The sequence below is a fragment of the Dendroctonus ponderosae genome, unplaced genomic scaffold, assembly GCF_020466585.1.
Source record: "Dendroctonus ponderosae isolate FM_Combo_2020 unplaced genomic scaffold, Dpon_F_20191213v2 Dpon_F_20191213_7, whole genome shotgun sequence".
Lineage (NCBI taxonomy): Eukaryota > Metazoa > Arthropoda > Insecta > Coleoptera > Curculionidae > Dendroctonus > Dendroctonus ponderosae.
The window spans coordinates 11,589,739-11,609,690 of record NW_026018916.1 but is presented as its reverse complement, the minus strand read 5'-3'; the positions used below and the strand labels follow the sequence as shown (position 1 = coordinate 11,609,690).

The window sequence follows — 19,952 nt, the reverse complement described above, 5'->3', positions numbered from 1 at the left end:
AAATAGTTTCCTTGTTTTGGATTTCTGATTTCCTCATCACTATTTCACTTGTAATTTTCTGTGGACATTTCTCTACTTGTGCAAAAAAGTCGCACGGCCATGAAGCTTCTTAATTAAATAATTTTTTTTCTCGGCAGTTTTTTCTTTTTGCCATTTGTTGATTTAGCTGCAAAAACTGTTCAAAACGAGTGGTCGTTATTATCTTTTAAAATACAATACTCGGTTCAAGGCATTAAATATTGTTGAATTTCGGGATTAAAAATAAAAACCTGTATATAATTTTTCGTTAAAACTATTGATTTCAGCGATCTTTCGGAAAAATTTCAATATTTCAAATCTAATTCTTCTGTACACCCATCTGTTCAACCTTCATCAACTTTCCAGACTGTTGAAGTCCATAACTAAATTAAACCTTGCAATTATTTAAAATGTATTCAGTTCGACTTAATGCTCTTTAATTTATGGGTACAATAATCGGGTTCATTAAATTTGTTAAGGTGGTGCTGCAAAACTCAAGCAACGTATGGTTTCATTTTTATTTTCGTATAAAAATAGTCAACAAGTTATAACAAACAATCAACAATAAACTATTTACAAAGGCAGTCAGACGGTTTTTACAAAACACTGTGTTCAAATATTACGGACTAGTCAACAACAGAATATCATTTAATGCGAATCGTGACCAATAGATCCAGAAGAGAGCTGCTCCCATCCGCCTGATGAGTCGCCTTCACTGGCTCCTAATCACATCCAGAAAAAAGCTGAGTATCATGTTTGCCACACGTATTTATATCAACTTACCTAGGACATCACTATAATGGCCTTCAAATCCACCGCCACCTTCATGTACTCCATATCCTCCATGTCCTCCATCAGAACCACCTCCATGTCCGCCAGCTGAATATTTGCCGGATGCAACAAAGCTGCCTCCAAACGGACCATGATGACTATCACCTTGATTGGTCAAATCGATGGTCTGTCCTTTTTGGCCTCCGCCGCCTCCTACAATGCTCACACCATGGTGAAAGTCTCCGCCGCCGGAGGATCCGCCGCTTTCGTATCCTCCGCTGCCTCCGCTTGCCCATCCATGGTCTCCTCCTCCCAAGTCTAGTGTTTGACCTCCGCTTCCAAAGCTACTATCACCTAGGCCGTGACTGGCTCCGCTTAAGGAAATGCTGGCAAGACTGAGACCATGGTCGCCTCCACCTTCCCCATCATGCCCGAAAGCTAAAAAAAAATGCTCATATGCAATTCTGAAAAACGTCTTCCATTGGTGCTGTTAGGTACTTTTGCCACTGGCAAACTGACTAAGGTAGTGGAAATCAAGCGACGGGTCAGACAAAGAGGTGTTCTTTCACCACTCCTCTTCAACCTCTATTCAGAGGAAATCTTCACCAAAGCCCTCAAAAAATGAAGAGGGTTCCAAAGGCGTTCCACTGAATATTTTTTATGCAGACACTTTTTTTTATACAGTACCTCTTGCAGAAAACATGTGTGATTTCCAAAATACGTTGAATTTTGTCACAGCTAGTCTACAATATGGTCAAACACTGTCTGTAGGTGGAATGCAAAAAGTCGAAAGGTATCACTAGTATTATTCACTAGAGAAAATGTTCATCAGAAAAATATGACTTAAATGAAATATAAATTTATTTATAATTTTGTGTTTAGAAATGAAAGATAAAATAAAAGTAATTGGTTGTAATAACGAACATTTACATAAAACTTCAGTACCTACGAAATATTTTAAGTGACACCGCAACTGAAAACAAAGCGCTTGTTTTTGTATGTGTTTTATAAAATTTGGTAGAATAAATGGTCGGTAATTTAGCACACCTATGAGACCAATTAGTTTGGAAAAAGACAAAACAAAGCGAACATTGGAAAAACACAATTTTTTTCAAAATTTTACGTAGAAAAGCATTTGCAAAAGAAACTAAATTAGATCTCAACAGCAAATGTAATTATTATTAGAATTGGCGGTTTAAGATACTTAATTAAAACGTAATTTCTAATTTTGTGAGAAAATTGGTTTGTCGCCGGCTTTTGCAAGATTTTTTACTTCTTTTCCAAATCTGCATTTTGCAATTTTTATGCCTATTTCTTCTGTTTCATTTTTGAATGGTTTATTTTCCTCTACTAATTTTTTTCAGCTTTATTGGCACGAGCTTAAGAAATATTATCTTTATTGTTTAAAATGCCGCGAAATTATCATGGACTTGAATACAGCAATGTTCAAAATCAATAATGACCATAATTTGTTAAGAAGTTGTTAGGAATTTTTTGCTTAATATTAATAATCCATTTAGGAAAAGAAACATTTTGAATAACGATTGCTGTTGGGCTCAATGATATAAAAAAACTTAGAAGTTAATAAAATTTAACACTATCGTTTAAACCAAACCAGAAAAATTTGCGAGATTTAAATAAAGGAAAGAAATTTGGACCGAGACAATTAAAAAAAATCCAATTCTGAAACTGTTGAACACGCATTAAGTTTATATAAACTGCTGATATTCTTTTTGCAAATACAAAGATAAATTCTTAATGCTTGAAAGTGTAGCATCATTTATAACAATAATTAAATTCTGGTAAAAAAATTATTTATGAACATTTGTTTGCACATTTGTAATAATCTGCAATATATTTTTACAAATACATAATAACGGAAATGTATACATAATTAACAGATTAATCTCCGAATAAAGAAAACTTTAACCGATTGAAGAATATTATAGAAAATAATTTATCTTAGTCCTAAAAAAAATTAATGTCATAAAAGGACACACTTATATGAACTTTAATTAAAAAACAACCGCTCTCAAGTTGTTAAACGATTTACGCACTCTTAGCAACATTCACTATTAAACTGAACTAATTAATTTTATCCGCAATCCTAAAATGAAAGGAGCGGATTGCATCAAATTCACTTCAAAATAAAAGTGATAGTTTTCCAGCCAAAAGAGAGCGTAAAGATGTAATTGAGTGGAAGTGAAATCGATCATCCAATACGAAAAAAGATCTAATAACAGATTATTTTAAACCTAAACGACATGCATAGTGGTTTCAAGATAGAACTGTTGATCTCATTAGAAATCCTCGACATTTCCGCATAGTAAACTTCCTATTGCGTAAAAAACGCAAATGTGATTATGTAATGGTTATTAGTATGAAAGAAGGAAGCATAAAGCAATAATAAATCAAATGTTAACGCTATAAATGTTTTCGATTAATTGGGGATTTACTTACAATAGCAAGTTAACCATCTGGTTCATCTGCACTTCAGTATGCAATACAGCATCTTTTGCATACAGTTTTGTAGTTTTATTGATTATGGAAAGTAAGTGCAGAGCAGACTTGTTCTGTACCACTTCCAAGCGTTAAAATTTCGTTGTTAGCTTGAGAGCTTTTAACTAATTAAATTGCCTTAGTTTATGAAATTGTGCAGAACGAAGAATGTCTGCGAACCACTTTTTATTAAAAACGTATCATTATTTTTTATTTTTTTAATAAAATTAATCATTATTTTTCATTTAGGCTTGACTTCTATGTCTCAAATATGGACTTTTACCCATCTAAATAAGATGATAAAGCCGTTCATTGCACTTCCGCTGAATTAATTTCTAACCACTTGTAATAATGTTTTGCTCAACGGTGGAAAGTAGTTCTGTATTTTTGGAACAGATTTTTCAAATATTCTTGAACTAACCACTCCTTAAAATATTAGAAGGAATATGAAGAACAACATTTCCGAAAGAGAAGTGTACATTTCACTTTTCTGCCACCGATAACTTGAAAATTATAAATGTGAGCAATTTCCTTCAATACTTTTCTACTCAACATCAACATGAAGCAAACGCTAGTCTGCAATTCTTCTGTTTCAAAGACATTTAATTTGTGCACGATTTTTACTTAAAAAGTATGCAACATATAAAAATTCTAGTCATAGTTTAGGGAGAAACATATAAAATCCGGGGCCCCAACACACAGATTCGAACAAAAAAGTTAAATACAATCTGAAAAAGATCGAAAATGGAACAAGCATATTGTAGAAGAACTGTTGTATGAACAATTTACGAAAACGTTGCCGAATTACGGAAAATAATTATTGTATAGAAACAGCTGAAGAGAAAATTGCCAAAAATGGAAACAGAAGACCTGATGATGGAATCAAAGCGACGTGACTAGTCTATAACAAGAACATCGGCGCTTTTCCTTCCAAATTTGAGATAACAACTCAACAGAGATTAATTGCTTCATTAATTGCTGCCTTCCATTTAGATTAATGTGACTTTCCAATAACATACACACTGTTAATAAGATAATAGAAAATGTATACTTACAAGTAGATACAATTCCCGGTCGGCAAGATCCAAGAGACACTATGGCACTGAGCACCACAAACTGAAAAAATTTGTAGATTGAAAAAACATTAAATGTTAATTAAGGAACGTACCTGACAATATAAAAAGTAACAAATAAAGTTTGTTCAGATGTTTCAACGAAACGTTATTCGATCAATAATTTTCTTGTTAAAAAGGGAGTTAAAATCTTATTTAGAGATACTTATATTCGAATAGTACTCACCCTAAACATGGTTCTGCGTTGAAAAATATTCAAACAATATTGAGGTATGTAAACTAGCAGATCACTTCCTGACCACTATCTTTTATAGTGCAAGTGATTGTATCGGGGCGCCTTTTGGAAAAGAAGGGGACTAAAGGTGGGCCCAAAGAAAGCCTTTCTCTCGCTACGGATTAAAGCATTCAAGACCAATGTTAATAAACTGTGACTGAAGATGTAATCTCTCCAATCCGTTGGTCTTATGCATGGACGATAATTGAAATTCGTGCAAAACAAATAGTGTTAGAATGTATAGACAAAAACAATGATAATGAATTCCATGCATGGAAAGTCGATAATCCCGGAATTACATAATGTGAGTGTCTGCAATTAAAAATTAATTTTATAGTTAATATTCACATATGTTTAACAATCACTGTTATGGTAGATGATAAGAAGACCTTTATGAATATTATTATTTTTGAAGAATAATCCATTTACCGGTTGGATGTAAAATTTTGTACAAAGGGATTTTGTCTTCCTAAATGAGACATCTTGCATATTAAAAAATGCAGTTTTCGTCTTTGCTTATCCCGATATCAAATATGCCTACAGCCCACATTATTTAATATTTTATTTTGTACTTAAATCAATTACTGAGAGTTTGGCGATTATACAATCATATTCTGAAAATGGGCCTAAAAAAGGTCGTTGTGGAAAAGCCGTTCGCCGCAGCTCCACCTCTGAAGATGCAAGCTACTCGTGTATGCGAAACGCCAGAAAAAACTACCTTCCACTACAGCCTAAAAGCGCGAAAAACTCATCAGTGAAAAGATCATAAAATTAAAAATATGATCCGAAAGTAACATTAAAACATACTTTATACAAACCGCTTAAAAAATTTGTGAGGCGTCTTATACTTAATACGGATGGCATGTTAGCATCTTTAGGTAACAACACCAACATTCGTTGTTACGGCTTTTTATGTCCGTACAAGTAAATATTTATAAAATAAAAATGTAATTTTTATTATTTATTTTTTTAGTTTCTAACGTACTAATAGAAAACCTATGTATATGTTTTATCTTTGGCCTGCACCTAAATTACATAACATTTAAAAATTATTTTTGGGTTTCCTTTGGAAAGTTTTCTATATTTTTTTACCTGCGCAGTATCATAATGAACAAAGAAATAGGTTTCTAACGCACATTACCAAAAATGCAGAAAACTGACAAGAATAAAAAAGTTTATGAATTCAATTGGCTATCGCGTGAACAACGTTCGGGGAGAAGTTTTTAAAGGAAAAAAAGAGAAAAAGTTGTCGTTGAAGCGTCATAAATCGGACAAAAAAACCCACAATAAACCTAGATATAGAAATGTTCGCTGAAAGGGCAAAAATCAAAGTTTATTGGTAAAACTCCCTCTAAACAAACAAATATGTGGATATCATTATGAAACACTAATCTTTGGAAACACTTTGAATAGGCAATAGTAATACTACCAACATCATCTTTCCTTGTCTACAAGCGGTCTCAGACAGAGCATATGCGCAGAAAATCTGGCAACGTCCGCATCATTGGCAACAACAACGCCGACGCTGACATTTCAAGTCACTTTTTCCTTTTACACGGCGCTTCTTCAGTGAGTAGTTGCCTGTGAACGTGGAGTATTTTTTTCTTAAATAATCTGCGCCATCCTAAAGGTTTGGTGATTCAAAATGGTTCAGAAGAAAGTAAGTACATTAGATTATAGTTTGCAGTCAATATTTTCTAACATGTTTGTGTATTATAAAAAATCTAAGCCCAAAAGCTGTTTGCGAAAACTTGCGATCTATGGCCGAAGGAACTTCACAAAATTTATACCTTCGTTTACGATTCAATGCTTCACAGTATCTTCCCATATAATAATTTCAATTCGCTCTGGAAGCATTATGTTACTAAAATATAATTTTATCAGGTTATGTTTATAGCTTGGTCTATAAAAACGTGTATATTTTTAAAATTCACAATAATTATTTATAAGTTTTAAATGATGACCGTATTTGCTATCCGAATGGTTTTGTGGAAATTCAACTACCACCAATAGTTTTGACTGAGTTTCATTGAAAAATAATATTGCGACTCAACCCGTGATTCCCAGACTTAAAGCATGTAATTTTAGCCGAAGAAGAAGGTTGGAAAGAAGGTAGCAGCAGCCCCTCTTGCTGTAAAGAAAACTGAAGCAAGGAAGGAGGTCAACCCCTTGTTCGAGAAGAGGCCCAGAAACTTCGGCATTGGTAGGTAGAATCATTGAAACTTGCTTTTTTAATGCATAATAACAATGATGTTAATATTGAAGCAGACATTTTGCTGTTGACTCCCAAATATACGAGCTTTTTAATTCTGATATATTCCACTTTATTTACTGACTTCCCACCTCAACCACCAAGCGTGTTATTTACTTGTGTCTTCATCTAGGGCAGGACATTCAGCCTCCACGTGACCTCTCCCGGTTCGTCAAATGGCCGAAATATATCAGAATCCAACGGCAGAAGGCTGTTTTGCAAAAGCGATTGAAGGTGCCTCCACCAATCAATCAATTTACCCAGACATTGGATAAACAAACAGGTTAGTGATGTAAGTCCATATTTTAAGTATTATCCATTTGTATTATTATTGGAGCTTTTATTGATTTACCGAATATCCCACAGTCTAAATGTTATTTTTTTTTACAGCTACGCAGCTTTTCAAAGTCTTGGAGAAGTACAGGCCTGAAACTGAGCTGCAAAAGAAAAATAGGTAAGTCTAGTTGAACTTTCGTCAAAAATATGTACTAATACAATTGCCTTTCCAGATTGAAGGCTAAAGCTGAAGCGAAGGTAGCCAAAAAAGAAGTGGCTCCTTCGAAGAAGCCAAATACTTTGAAGGCTGGTACTAACACAGTTACCAAATTGGTTGAACAGAAGAAAGCCCAATTAGTGATCATTGCCCATGATGTTGATCCAATCGAGGTAAGATCGGATTTAAATCAATTCGAAAATGTTTCTTTGATAAGTTCTAAATTTAAAATAGTATCAATCTATCGGTTCTTCGGATGCACTTAACGGTAACTTTTGCTTTGCTAAGAAAAGCGAAAAACTATTACAACTATTGCACTAGAGTCAACGGTACTCGTCTTAGAACATTATTTTCTGGATATTATATTTAAAAAAGTTGATAAAAAATACTTAAGTATTAAGGTGCTATATGCCGATGAACTAAAACAAATTTAGAAGAAGAAAGACAAATTAGAAGTAAAACAAATTTAGTATTTAATACTGAACTCATTAAATGAAGAAATTGACTGAACTACAACAATGATGTAATATTGAATTTCTTCGACTGAAGTTCCTTTTACAGGGTGCAAAAAAGTGAAGACACGTGACACTGAGTATTGCGTGTATATGAAAAAGTATTTCGTATCATTTTAGTAGAAATTTAATTGTGCTTCCTCTTTCAGTTGGTTCTCTTCCTGCCTGCCCTTTGCAGAAAGATGGGTGTCCCATACTGTATTATTAAAGGCAAGGCTCGTTTAGGTAAGTTCATGGACGTGTCCTTTTCCTTAAATTTATTTCTTATGATTATGATGATTCATGCATAATAGTCTTCTTTTCCCGTCTGAAAAGACATGCTGACAAGCATTTACTGACAACACATTTAGTGCAAAATTCAAAAACATCCCGTGCTCGTTGCAAGATGTAATATCAGGTAAATTGTTTATAGGTCTTCTTGTCAGACGCAAGACATGCTCCGCAGTGGCTCTCAGCCAAGTTGACTCTGGAGACAGGTCTAACTTTAACAAGATTTTGGAGGCCATCAAAACGAACTTCAATGACCGTGGCGATGAGCTTCGCAAACACTGGGGTGGTGGTCTGTTAGGCACGAAATCAGCGGCCCGCGTCGTGAAAATCGAGCGGGCGAGGGCCAAAGAATTGGCACAAAAGCAGGGGTAATCGCTTAAGCGAGACTCTGCAATAAATAATATTTAAGTTGATTTGGGTTTATTTTTTATATATTCCTTTTTCCTTATATCCTTCAAATTTTGCAGTAGTTAATATTGCAGCCACAAAGCTACGCTTTACTTATTGATTATTACATCCATTTGAATATGCGCCGCAAATGTGTGGTTTTGAGTTGCAGGGCCGTATTACTTCCGGCTAAATGAGACTATAATAAGGGTTCTCGAATGCGTCGTCGAAATTAAAAAATATTTCTATTATGGCATGGAGTTGTCCTAAACGAATATGAAAAAATTACTGACGTTCGACAAAAATATTGGGTTTCAGACAATTTTGTCTTGTGCGAAAGTAAATATTTTTTGATGTACATGATAACTTGACAACTTGTTAATGTCTTGTTCTCCGACTTTTTTTAAACAAAAGGTGTACCTGGTTGAAGTCTATATATTTCACCGTTTTCAAAATATTTCACATTGATAGCTAGTGATTTTTGCATCTCTGTGTGTGAAAAGTGAAATGTGTTCAGGTTTTCAATGAATCAAAACTTAACACAAACATATTTTGTTTAAGAACAATATAAACTTCTGACTTCAATGCATTTATTAACTCACTTCATAAATAATTGTGTTTCAGAAGCATTTAAACTTTTCGTGTGCATAAGCAAACCATATTTTGTCATTCGAAAATAAGTTATGGAGAGGCGTTTGCAATTAATTAAATTTAATACCAAAAGTTATGAACTAGCGGTAAAACATATTTTCTCCAAGGTTCACTTTAAAAAATCTCAATTTTTAACATTAGGAATCTAATTCTAATTAGTTAAAAAAGTCACAACTAAGTAATAGGAAATTGGAATTCCTCGATGTAAAAAGCCCAAGACAACATTTTTGGTAATAGTAACACTGGTAAAAAACCGAAAATTTTACATTTACACATCCTGTTCCTCGGGAACTATTCTCTGCCGGATAAGGCAAGTTTACCCGAATTTTTTTCCTAAACAATCAGTAAATTTTGCCACATTAGTTGAGGATCATCTTGAATATTATTCGGTATTTTAAAATTTAGCTGTTAGTAATAAATACCTAGTAGAGTATTAGTAATAATCAAAAGATTAACGCTTTTGCGCCCGTTGCCTGAAACTGGTGAGTTTTTCATGTTTTTGACAAAGGTCGAATCTGAGTCTAAAGGCCCGACAAAATTGCCAGTTCTATTAAAGTGTGTAACAAAAAGTCGCCATAGTTCATTCCACATCTATATAAATACAGTCAAACTCAGATTGGTGCGATAGTCAAACGCCATTTATTTTAGATAACATTTTTTTGCTTGGAACCATTAAAAAATTTTCTTTATGACATTATTTAAGATCATTTATATAATCGTAATTGAAAAGCGCATTCACTTCATTGCCAATCTGCACACCTCCCACTCGATTGTGTATCCTGTTGTAGTCTTCATTGTAGTTTCGCGGACCATTTAACATATGAAAGGGAGGTTCGTCAGTTCCTCTCAAAATTAAAGTTGTTTCTCCAATATACCCAACATTTCCTTCTGGGCCATGCTGGAAATACCAACAATAAACTATGCTTGATTAATTTGGAGTTGGTTATAAAATTACTGAATCTGAAATGGTTAAGGTCCATATGCCGCTTGCAAGCTCTCCCCAAGTCATCACCGACATGAAAGTCCAGTTATTGAAGCCTTTGGCGCTTTTGTCGAATTTTCGCGAAGCTAGAAGTTGCACAGACGATCCTAGAGCAAAAATCTTTGGGTTGATTGAGGATAGAAACTGATGCGGCTGTTACAAACCAGCGGGTGATACCAAATGCACCTCCAAAGCCCCTCTAAGCGTATAGTTGATGGTGGTTTTGATCTCAACATGTTCGAGGAATATGACTTGGTCCTTTGTACCTCTACAACCTGTCGTCCCTACTACAAGCTCTACCGGCTTTCTGTAAGATATTGACTTGTTCCCCCTTGAAAATGCCGATTTTTCATTAAATTTACAAGATTTTGATGTTATAAGTATTTATTATTCACCCATTGAATCTAACTTCGCACTTGCGGTATTGTGGAACGGTTGTCCAGTTTGCTGCAGCGGAGACAAGTCCAAACGCATTCATAAGCCCAAATCCGAACTTGGTACTGAACCATAATCCAGCGGCATTTTTTTGCCAGCCTGGATTATCGGCAACTGGGGCCAATTCTGAAGTCCACACTATGAGATGTTGTACATCTCTCCACGTCAATGATGGACTAAACGGGGCAAAGGAAAATTGATTAGGGCTTACATTTCACTTTGTAGCTTTCAAAAAAAAATCAGCTCGGCTTGTTTTTTTTATTTCTTTTATTGGTGGCATTTAATTCATGTAAGGTTTTCTATTCGGTGATGGTAGATTCATCTGCAATATCACTCTCAGTACTACAAAGTTCAATACTCCAGACTTGCTTGGTTTATATGATTATTTTGATCATATCTATATATGATAATCGTGATAAATTGGAAAAATACTCGCATGCTCTACTGTGTACCAGTTTTACAGCCTTCTGGAATGACTAGTAACAAGTACCTAAGTGAAAAATTAAGTCCTGTTCAATGCTTTGGTTCTTAATCTTATGCTTTTGTACGTATAGTGAATCGTTGGTACGTTACCTAAATGTTTAAAACGGTCCAACTTTCTTATGATATTTAATGGCTACGAGGACAATTTAATACAATTCAATACCAAATTTTTTTTAGAAGAGTCTCGCAAGACTTCTCTAGAATACGGTTTCACAGTCCTGCTCATTACTAGACATTAGGCCCTGGAATCAATTTAACTCGAACATGAAAAAGAAGGAAGATTTTATATAATAAAAAGGCACTTAGCAGCTCGCTCACTTCTGTTTTTAAATTTTTGAAGTGATAACTTTTTATGGGAGGGTGAACCGATTTTTCTCGGTCACGGCACTCCGGCCTCTTAGCGCCATCTATGTTCGCGCCTGAGGCTTGGGACGCACATATGAACTTTTTTGTTAGTGCGGGTGCATCTGTAGATCTGATAAACTTTTCAAATACACATTGCGTTATTAACCTGACAGTGATTTTGATTTCTCAATTATTGAGTGTGATATTATTGCGTTTGGTGCAGTTTATTTTATAACGCTGATAACAATTAATCAACAAATTATCAAGCTGCAGATGCTGCAAATACTGGTAAAGGGTGCTCATATACTAAATGCCTGATCGCATTCTTTTAAATTTCCAATTAAAGTACACACACAATTATACACACTAAAGCAGTTTAAGTGCAAAAAATGCGGATTGTCTATCAATTTGCAGAAAAATGTATTACAAACTTTTGAAAATCATCTTCAAACGACCGGGTATTTATCATTGCAAACGAGATTGCACATTGCCCTGTACTGTTAAATATTGTTTTAAGAACTAACAAAATTGTTGTGCAACAAAATTGTCCCTAAGATCCACTACAATAAAGTTTTGAAAAACTGTTGGACGTATTTTAAATCGCCTGATTGATTGTGGACGCAAATTCGTATCAAGAAAAGATTAAAGTAAATTAAATCGTATCGATAGAATCCCGGTACCGATTCCCGATGTCTTACTCTCCTTACTGTCTGTAGTCCAGATGATGTCCATTTGCATTGTATTGCACGTTTCGGTAAAATATTATTACCTACTTGTTTAGTGATTTTCATCGGAGACAATTGTTAAACCAGATGTTGAGCGGATATTTTCTAAAGAAGGCAGGGTGAATTTATGAAAAACGCTCAAGATTAAGTGCAAATAGAGTGTCACAACTATTATTAATAACTTTTAATGCAATAATATCTTCTATTATTTGTTTTTTATTTTGTAACAACAAATTATCAATATTTAGATATCTATTTTGTAATCTTTCCTATTTAACATAAAATGATAAACATCATTACTGTTTTGTAATAATATATAATAAATATGTTTTGAATTTAATTGAACAAATATTTCAGTTTACCTCGGTTATTTCAGAAAACATGGGTTAGGTCTTCTTATTTTCTATCACGCAACGCATTCTTGATGTTAAGACAATACGAATCTCTCTTCAGCTTATAGTTAGAAAATATGTCAAACGAATTTATTAGGGCATATTTTCAATTCTCTATATTATTTCTATGATTAATTGTGTTTACCACGCATCAAAATGGATTTTTTCCCTTCATATACCCTTTCAGTCCTTTATGATTAAATCTTCTCAATTTAGTTTAATTTTTTAGCTTTGGATTAGTTCAGTTAGCGCGATGGCTTACCATTATGTATACATATAGTATGTCAACTGTATCCTGTCTCTATAGCTCTTCCTCGTTTTACCGTCTATTTTAAACAGATAGAACGTCTTCAAATCACCAAAATTAATTGATTTTTTAGTCCTATTCAGATACAAGTTGTAGCAGACGTGCATGAGCAACATACACAAGATCAGTCACAAAAACATGCTACAATGCGAAAAGTATTAAGTAATGCTGAACGCCAAAAACGATTTTGTGCTAAAAAATTAGCATTAAGTAATAGATCCCCTCAAAGTAGCTTTCATCAACCACGAACTAGTGCTGAACGTCAAAGATTATACAAAGCAAATAATAAATTACGACTAAAAAATACAGAAACTCAAGAGTTTACACAAACCCAAGAAGAGCAATATGTACAACATCTCGTTAAAGAATGTTAAATGTTGCAAATAAAAAAGCTGTTTTTAAAGGAAATTAAATTAAACTTTACCTATTCCTGATCCATTTATAAATTATTAGACTAACAAGAATATTAAAATTATAAAATAAAATTATTATTGCCATCATGCGTTAAACAAGTTCAATATTTTATGGTTTCTATAAATATATGAAGTTATCACTTCTGTCGAGCGTCGCGTGGCGCACACTATTTTTTTTTGCTAAGAGTTGGCCTATCTACATACAGGATCCTTCAAATGAATACGAGCTTCATACAAGCATTTTCAGTTAAGGCCACCAGTATACCAAATGTTCAAATTGTTCGAAATATAATAGAAATCCGACATGGTTCCACTATTATCACATAATTTTGTGAAACTAGAACTTTTTCGTCCGTTATAGTACCGAACAAATAAAATTTATTTTAGTCATCATTTTTATCTATAATTTTATATCACATATAATATTGTTTTCTAGATATTTACAGTTTTTTAAATTTTCGAAACTATACTGCGATATCAAACAAGTGAGTTAAGGTGAGATATGTGCGCATTTGGGGAAAATCCAACCCTCCGCACACAGACCATTTCTGTTAAAGGCCCCGCATAGACTTCAGAAGACCGAAGTATTTTTCCACGGTTCAATGAACAATTAAAACCGCGCAATTTTGGAATTGCACTATAAAAAATCCATACACCACTATTTGTGCCACTGAATTTTTTTCCAAAAACACACACTGACTAGAAAAACTTTGGATTAGGAGGAGGCGCTGAAAACCCAAATCAAATTTGAAATTTGGGTGTGTAACTTATTTTCTTGAGTGGTTTATTATTTTAGTTGAGCAGTTTAGTTCTTGTTCGTTAAAAATAAGAACTACAAAGTTAGTCTAGTCTTATTAATGCCAGATACTTTCAAGTTTCGTCTTCATGAGAAAAACGAACTAATGAAGTTTTCCAATAATAAAAAGTTAAATTTGATTAAAAAGGTTATTTTTCTAATTTTTTTTAATACTTTCTCCTGTATTTCTAAACTCCCTATCCAGAAATTATTTTTTCAAACTTGCTAATGAAAGGTAATTTCGGAATTTTTAATCACTTGTTCTGGAAACAGCGGGTACAAAATTTGTCTTCAGAGTCCTTCAACAACGTAATTTTTCAGTTGCAAATATACAGGGTGTCCCAAAATTAGGTCGCCAAACTGAAACAGTGATAATGCGCTCAAAAATAATATTAATTTTTCAAATGAACATGTATTGAAAACTGCTCTCTAACGGAGCCACGCCTTCTTGAAGAGGGGCCCAGTAGTAAGGTTTTTTGCAAATTATTTCTAAACGGTTGAACTTCAAAACGTAAATTTTAGGAACTTTAATAATTTTAATATGCTGAATCTAGATCTGAAACTAAAACTGTCAGAATTTCATCATAGGCGTATCATTTGGGGGGTAGAAGTACAAAAAATTTCGGGACACCCTGTGTACTGTCGGAATGCTCGATATGGAGTCGTTGGTAAAACTAAATAATACTACGTGCTACGTTATTTTGCAGCGAATATTACTATGCATTTTGTTTTTATTTCTGTCTTTATGCGTTTGATTTTTTCAGCAATTCGTTTTTTATGTAGCTTTTTCGTTCAATATTTTGTCCTAAAACACTTGCATTTTTATGCCACTTTACTACATAGGTGTATGTCTAACGTTTTTCTCCATTGGGTCATGGACCCTTCATGAAAGTTGACTTTGTTCCTCTTAAACGTTTCAAAACCTTCTTAATGGTACCAGTAGGTATTTTTTCTTGTCTATTTTTCGGCCAATTGGTTCCAGTTCTTCGAACCAAATTTAGCTGGACGCAAAACTAAGTAAGTTTTTCAATTATAAAAAATTGCTAGCTCAACGAATCCCATAAAAATCTGGGGTTCGCACTAAACAAACACTTTCTTCTTTTGATCAGTATCCTATTTTAACTAGAAAATGTTTCATAATCATAATTTATTTAAATGCTTTTCTCTTGAATAAGCTATTTGAGTCTTACTTGACTTCTAACGCCAAGGCAATAATTCCTGCAGCCAGAGGTGCCGACGCTGAGGTACCCGTATGTTTAATAGTGCATTGATTGTTCAGGTCAGTGGTCGCCTAAAATTGAAAATACCCAAAGTAAACGAACAAATGAAAAATTAATGAATTCATACAATCATTTGATCCTTATATGCTCCGCTGCTGTAGGTTACAGCCAGCGTTGAAGCGCAAACTTCTCCATACCAAGGGAATTCTCCCTTTTGTGAGGCACTTCCTATTGAGATTGTGTAGGGACTGGCCAGATACCCATCGCAGTTGCAATTGTCGCCCCGGCTTCCACCGTTTCCAGACGCCCATACGTAAATTGACCCTTTCCCAGCTCTTCCCTGGATGGGGGAACTTCAATTGAACAGATACGAACATTTCGCTGGCTTTTCTAAGTACCTGCGTAATTCCTCTTTCAATAGCCTCTTTTGCTAGTCTGCCGGGCCCATCTACTGTTTGACCATCATCATTCGGTCCCCATGAGGCGCTGTAGATATCCACCAGATGTTGCGCATATCCAAGAGCTGTCCCTTCAATTCTATCTGTTACAAGTCCATCTAGCATCTTCACACCGCCTGAAATTGCAAATTTTGCTTTATATTGGTGCCTCGAACTAAAAAACATCCATGGTTTTCATCAGGAGTCAGGATCTTTAGTGGCCTTTTCGGGTGTACGTGACTAAGATTGTAATTTTACGTTTTTTTTTCTTTAAATTTTAACTGCCGGTTATTTACCTTACCTATTCTTGCGTTAAAAGCAATTCCCACACCGCATTTCTTGTTGTCGGCCACCATCGCCACTTCACCTGCGCATCTTGTGCCGTGACTATTCGATTTGGTGATTTCGTATCGAGGCAGTGGGTCTTTTGATTCTTCGTTGCAATTGTAACTGATTTCTGCATCCTAAATACCAACAAAAGTTTGATTTGCCAGCAAAAATCGCATTTAGAAACACTCACGTAGTTTTGATTTAAGTCTTCATGCGTGTATTCAATGCCGTCATCTAAAATGGTAATTCGCACGCCTTTTCCCGAAATCCCAGCTTTGTATACAGGAACCACGTTCAAGTCCAATTTTGGAAGATCCAGTCTCGTTCTTGTATCTCTCTAAAGTATTGGAACCGTTCAAAATGCTTTGGACTACTTTTTATATCTGGCATATCTGGACACATTCAGAAGTTTTTTGCACTTTTTTGACTTTTTTCCGTTTTATTGTCTATTTTCGTATTGTCTGTGTTGTATGCAATAAGTTTAGCAAATTTATAGGGAAAATGACTCGGTTTTTAGGAGGCCTAAGCAAAGATTCTGGCTCATCTTCACATCGCTTCCAAGACAAAGCAACCGAACTCAAGTACTGAAATTCATGTTGGTTTTACGGAAATTGCACCAACTTATTGCGAACAATATCCAAGTGTAAAGTCGCTGACGGTCAAGAAGATGACCCGCTTTATTGGCCAATAAATCGGAAAAAAGCGCGTAGTGTAGGCCTGGGCAACTCAGTGAATTTTTAGGAGTTGGCACAGTGCTGCGCAAATGGTTTCGTGCGCCAACTCAACGCACCGGCGCAGTAATTCAGTTCCGTTGGTGGGAAAATGTTGATGACTTTTTTTAAACTGCTTTTAGATTTATTTTAAAGGTCATTTATTAATAATATTTTTAAAATGTCTTCAAATTTCAGAATTTTCCAGTTTTAGCCAAGTTGTTCTCTCTTCTTAATGCTCAATTTTCTAAAGTTTCACTTAAAAATTCTTCTTGAGGTATTTTCCGTGAAAAATTATAAATAATATAAATAAATTTCGAATCCTTCGACGCTTTGTAAAAAGTTTTGAAATCCCTTTCCAGCTTCGAATTTGAAACAAAAATCAAACAATTTTCTATCCAAAAACGAACAAAATAAGCGAAAGTTATTATTATTATTACACATTATTTGGAAATCTCGTCACCTCCATTCCTCTGAACACTGTAGAATTTGTTAAAAGTGTGGTTTTTTAGTTTTAAGTGCATTTTTTTGGTTTACTTTCTACTCAAAAACGCTCTATTTTGTAGTTTCGCTTAACAAACTGACGATCTGGAGGACTTTTACATGAAAAATTACATGATAAATATATAGCTTTGTAAAAAACGTACAAAAACATTTTTCAGTGACGAATTAGGGATAAAAACGAAAATAAATTTATATCGTTTTTTTTTGCGAAAACCATCAAGGCTTCCTTCCAAAACCGATCACAAAACCAAAATATTTTAATCCAAAACGCAAAAAAGCATTATTTTCTGATGATTTTCTTCATTTTTGACAATAACGGGGTGTTTTCAGCTAAAAATTACAAAATAAATTTTTCCAAAAAATACGCCTCATTCATCGTATTGCAGGGAACTTGAGAAAACCCATTTCAGCTTCGAATTTGGCACAAAAACCAAATGATTTTATTCAGTTTTTTACTGAAAGTAATTAGGACTATCTTGAAAAAACGACCAGTGAGCAAAAGTTTACAAAAAATATTGGGAATATTCGCCGCCCTCACGTCTCTGAGGATTTTCAGGTCATTCCAGTTTTTGCAAAGTTTCTATTAGAAAGTTCTTCCTACGCAAAAATCGAATTATTTTTTAGTTTTACTTAAAATACTGGAAATCTTCAGGTATTTTCTATGCAAAATTATAAGATACATTTTATTGGAACACTGGCATCCTTAACCGCTTTGCAAAAACGTTGGGAAAACTTTTTGCAGCTTTGAGTTATGGAAAAAACCCTAATAATTAATTCCGGGTATTTTTCGAAAAATATTTCCCCGAAGTGAAAAAGCGAAAGTTTATAATCATTTATTTGCAAACCCTTGGAAACTGAAGTTTCTTCACTTCAAGGTCGACATTTCTAAGCCGCGTTTTTCCTAACGGTTTGCTGTAAAATATTGGTAAGCTGAAATTTTTATGCAAAAAAATTGAGAAATCGATTTTACAAGAAAACTCGTCGACTGAGGTGAGTGGAAATAAGCTGAAACTGAACATCCAATACTTTCTAAGAGCACTTACCAAGTACCATTGATGACTCCACAATTCATCGTTAAACGTTTGATCGACTTCTGTCGACAGAGCGTAACGTTTTCTTCGATTTTTCCTCTGTGTTTGGTTATTTTTGGGTGCTTTTTCAATGGGATAGGTGAAATTCAGTTGATTAGTTTGACTGACTTCCACACGCTTAACTCGCTCTTTTGGGATGTCTGATGGATCGATTGTTATAAAGTCTCTTTTTTGGCGTTCTTTCCAGTTTTGTTCATCTGCCCATAGTACCTTAAACACGTTCTTTAATGTTATATTAATACATTTTTTGTACTGGAAATGTGGCTGGGTTATTTAAATTAAAAACGCTTTTTGACATAAAACCAAGATAGCTTTTGATGCAAAAACGAATTATTATACAATGTTGCGGCAGTGAGGGTCAAAATCTTTTCAGTAAATCTGAAAGAAAATACATCGAAAAATAAACATTTCTAAAAATGATCAACATCGCTAAAAGATAAATATTAAACTCAATCTGCAACTCTAATATACAGAGTGGTTTGGGATGTCGATGTATTCCTTGCTGAAAGTGGTAGTACAAGTAGAATGCAGTGTTATTTGTAAGTTAATTTACTGCATAGAGAAACAATTGAACAATCAACGATTCAAAAAATGAAAAAATAGGAAATTTACGTTAACGGTAATGCAGAAGAATTTTTTGAAATGATGGCTTCTATTCGAATTTCCTTCCTATTAGCGTTTTTATTTCATTTCTTATCACTTTTCTTCTGTTATTTCCACATTTTTTTAGAATCTTCGGTGTTCCGCTCTGGCAGTTCACTAAATAAGTTTGTTCAGTTTCTAGGATTCCCGTCGGACTTTTTCTCTTGCAAACTCATCCAACGTCTAGAATTTTTATGGTACATATTATTCAATCAGCTAGAAGCGCCGATGAAAAGTTGGTTTCAGTTATATAAATAAATTTTCATGGCTTTTAATAAAATTTTCGTAATAAAAAAAATTAATAAACTTTTGTCATTTTGAAGTAATTCGTCGCCTCCTAAATTTGCAGAGTACTTTTGAATTACTCTGTATATTTCTGCAAATAATATATACTATAAATGTGTTGAATTAAATATTTTTTTCTGACTTAATAATATTTACTCTTTGGTCATCGGATAAGCTTCTTGAGACTTGGCTTCGTTTCCTCTCGTTTAGTAGAAAAGGCGAGCTTTCGCTTGATGTTAAAACATACGTGTCTTCAAAGCCAATCACCTAAAAATAAAAGATTTTTAGTGCTTTCAAATGTCTATTTTTTTATTAAATTTTTATTCGTATTCATCAAATTTCCGGCGTCTTAAGCTTTTAAAAATGTTGAAAGCTGTTGTTCCCAGCTCGTGTTGGATGCTGATGGTGGATGAGACTGAATTGGGATTTTTGTGTGAAATATACAAGGTGTTCGCAAAACTGTTGAAAATTATTTAATAATTCTGGATATCATTATTTAAATGCAATACACATTTAAGCAAAGGGTTCTTAATGGAGCTAATCAGTGTTTCCGGATCAAGAAACGCGAAAGCGGTAGAATAGACTTGGAAAAAGCTGCAGATTTTAAGATGAAACGGTAGATAATTTTATATAGGAAAGTAAGTATCTAAATAACT

The 19,952-nt window shown here is 34.1% G+C and overlaps 3 protein-coding genes across 3 annotated transcripts in view; 1 reads left to right on the top strand and 2 right to left on the bottom strand.

Moving 5' to 3' along the window:
• Positions 1–522: 522 nt before the first annotated feature.
• Positions 523–4,849, bottom strand: LOC109543209 (keratin, type I cytoskeletal 9). The gene is made up of 4 exons (XM_019912794.2): positions 4,588–4,849; positions 4,344–4,404; positions 802–1,227; positions 523–740 (listed from the first exon to the last, which is right to left on the bottom strand). The coding sequence occupies exons 1-4, from the start codon at positions 4,594–4,596 to the stop codon at positions 667–669; spliced, it is 570 nt and encodes a 189-aa protein (XP_019768353.1). The 5' UTR covers positions 4,597–4,849; the 3' UTR covers positions 523–666.
• A 1,309-nt stretch (positions 4,850–6,158) lies between these two features.
• Positions 6,159–8,574, top strand: LOC109543189 (60S ribosomal protein L7a). The gene is made up of 7 exons (XM_019912765.2): positions 6,159–6,295; positions 6,724–6,838; positions 7,020–7,169; positions 7,277–7,340; positions 7,396–7,552; positions 8,041–8,116; positions 8,304–8,574. The coding sequence occupies exons 1-7, from the start codon at positions 6,281–6,283 to the stop codon at positions 8,531–8,533; spliced, it is 807 nt and encodes a 268-aa protein (XP_019768324.1). The 5' UTR covers positions 6,159–6,280; the 3' UTR covers positions 8,534–8,574.
• Positions 8,575–9,815: 1,241 nt separating this feature from the next.
• The window catches only part of LOC109543176 (neuroendocrine convertase 1), a 34,232-nt gene continuing 24,095 nt past the window's right edge, over positions 9,816–19,952 (bottom strand). Inside the window, exons 3-13 of the mRNA XM_019912750.2 lie at positions 19,453–19,563; positions 18,322–18,579; positions 16,255–16,401; positions 16,036–16,198; positions 15,696–15,871; positions 15,425–15,637; positions 15,268–15,368; positions 10,577–10,792; positions 10,346–10,512; positions 10,155–10,288; positions 9,816–10,097 (exon numbers count right to left, since the gene is read on the bottom strand). Of these exons, the coding sequence (XP_019768309.2) occupies positions 9,894–10,097; positions 10,155–10,288; positions 10,346–10,512; positions 10,577–10,792; positions 15,268–15,368; positions 15,425–15,637; positions 15,696–15,871; positions 16,036–16,198; positions 16,255–16,401; positions 18,322–18,579; positions 19,453–19,563 (1,890 nt within the window). The 3' untranslated portion in view covers positions 9,816–9,893. The remainder of the gene's footprint in view (positions 10,098–10,154; positions 10,289–10,345; positions 10,513–10,576; positions 10,793–15,267; positions 15,369–15,424; positions 15,638–15,695; positions 15,872–16,035; positions 16,199–16,254; positions 16,402–18,321; positions 18,580–19,452; positions 19,564–19,952) is intronic.

Coding starts and splice junctions, on each gene's coding strand:
- LOC109543209 (XM_019912794.2), bottom strand. Junction 1,228..4,343: donor ACCGGGAATTGTATCTACTT/GTAAGTATACAT, acceptor ATTTTTTTTTAG/CTTTCGGGCATGATGGGGAA. Junction 741..801: donor CCATTATAGTGATGTCCTAG/GTAAGTTGATAT, acceptor GGATGTGATTAG/GAGCCAGTGAAGGCGACTCA.
- LOC109543189 (XM_019912765.2), top strand. Junction 7,170..7,276: donor GACATTGGATAAACAAACAG/GTTAGTGATGTA, acceptor TTTTTTTTACAG/CTACGCAGCTTTTCAAAGTC. Junction 8,117..8,303: donor TAAAGGCAAGGCTCGTTTAG/GTAAGTTCATGG, acceptor AATTGTTTATAG/GTCTTCTTGTCAGACGCAAG.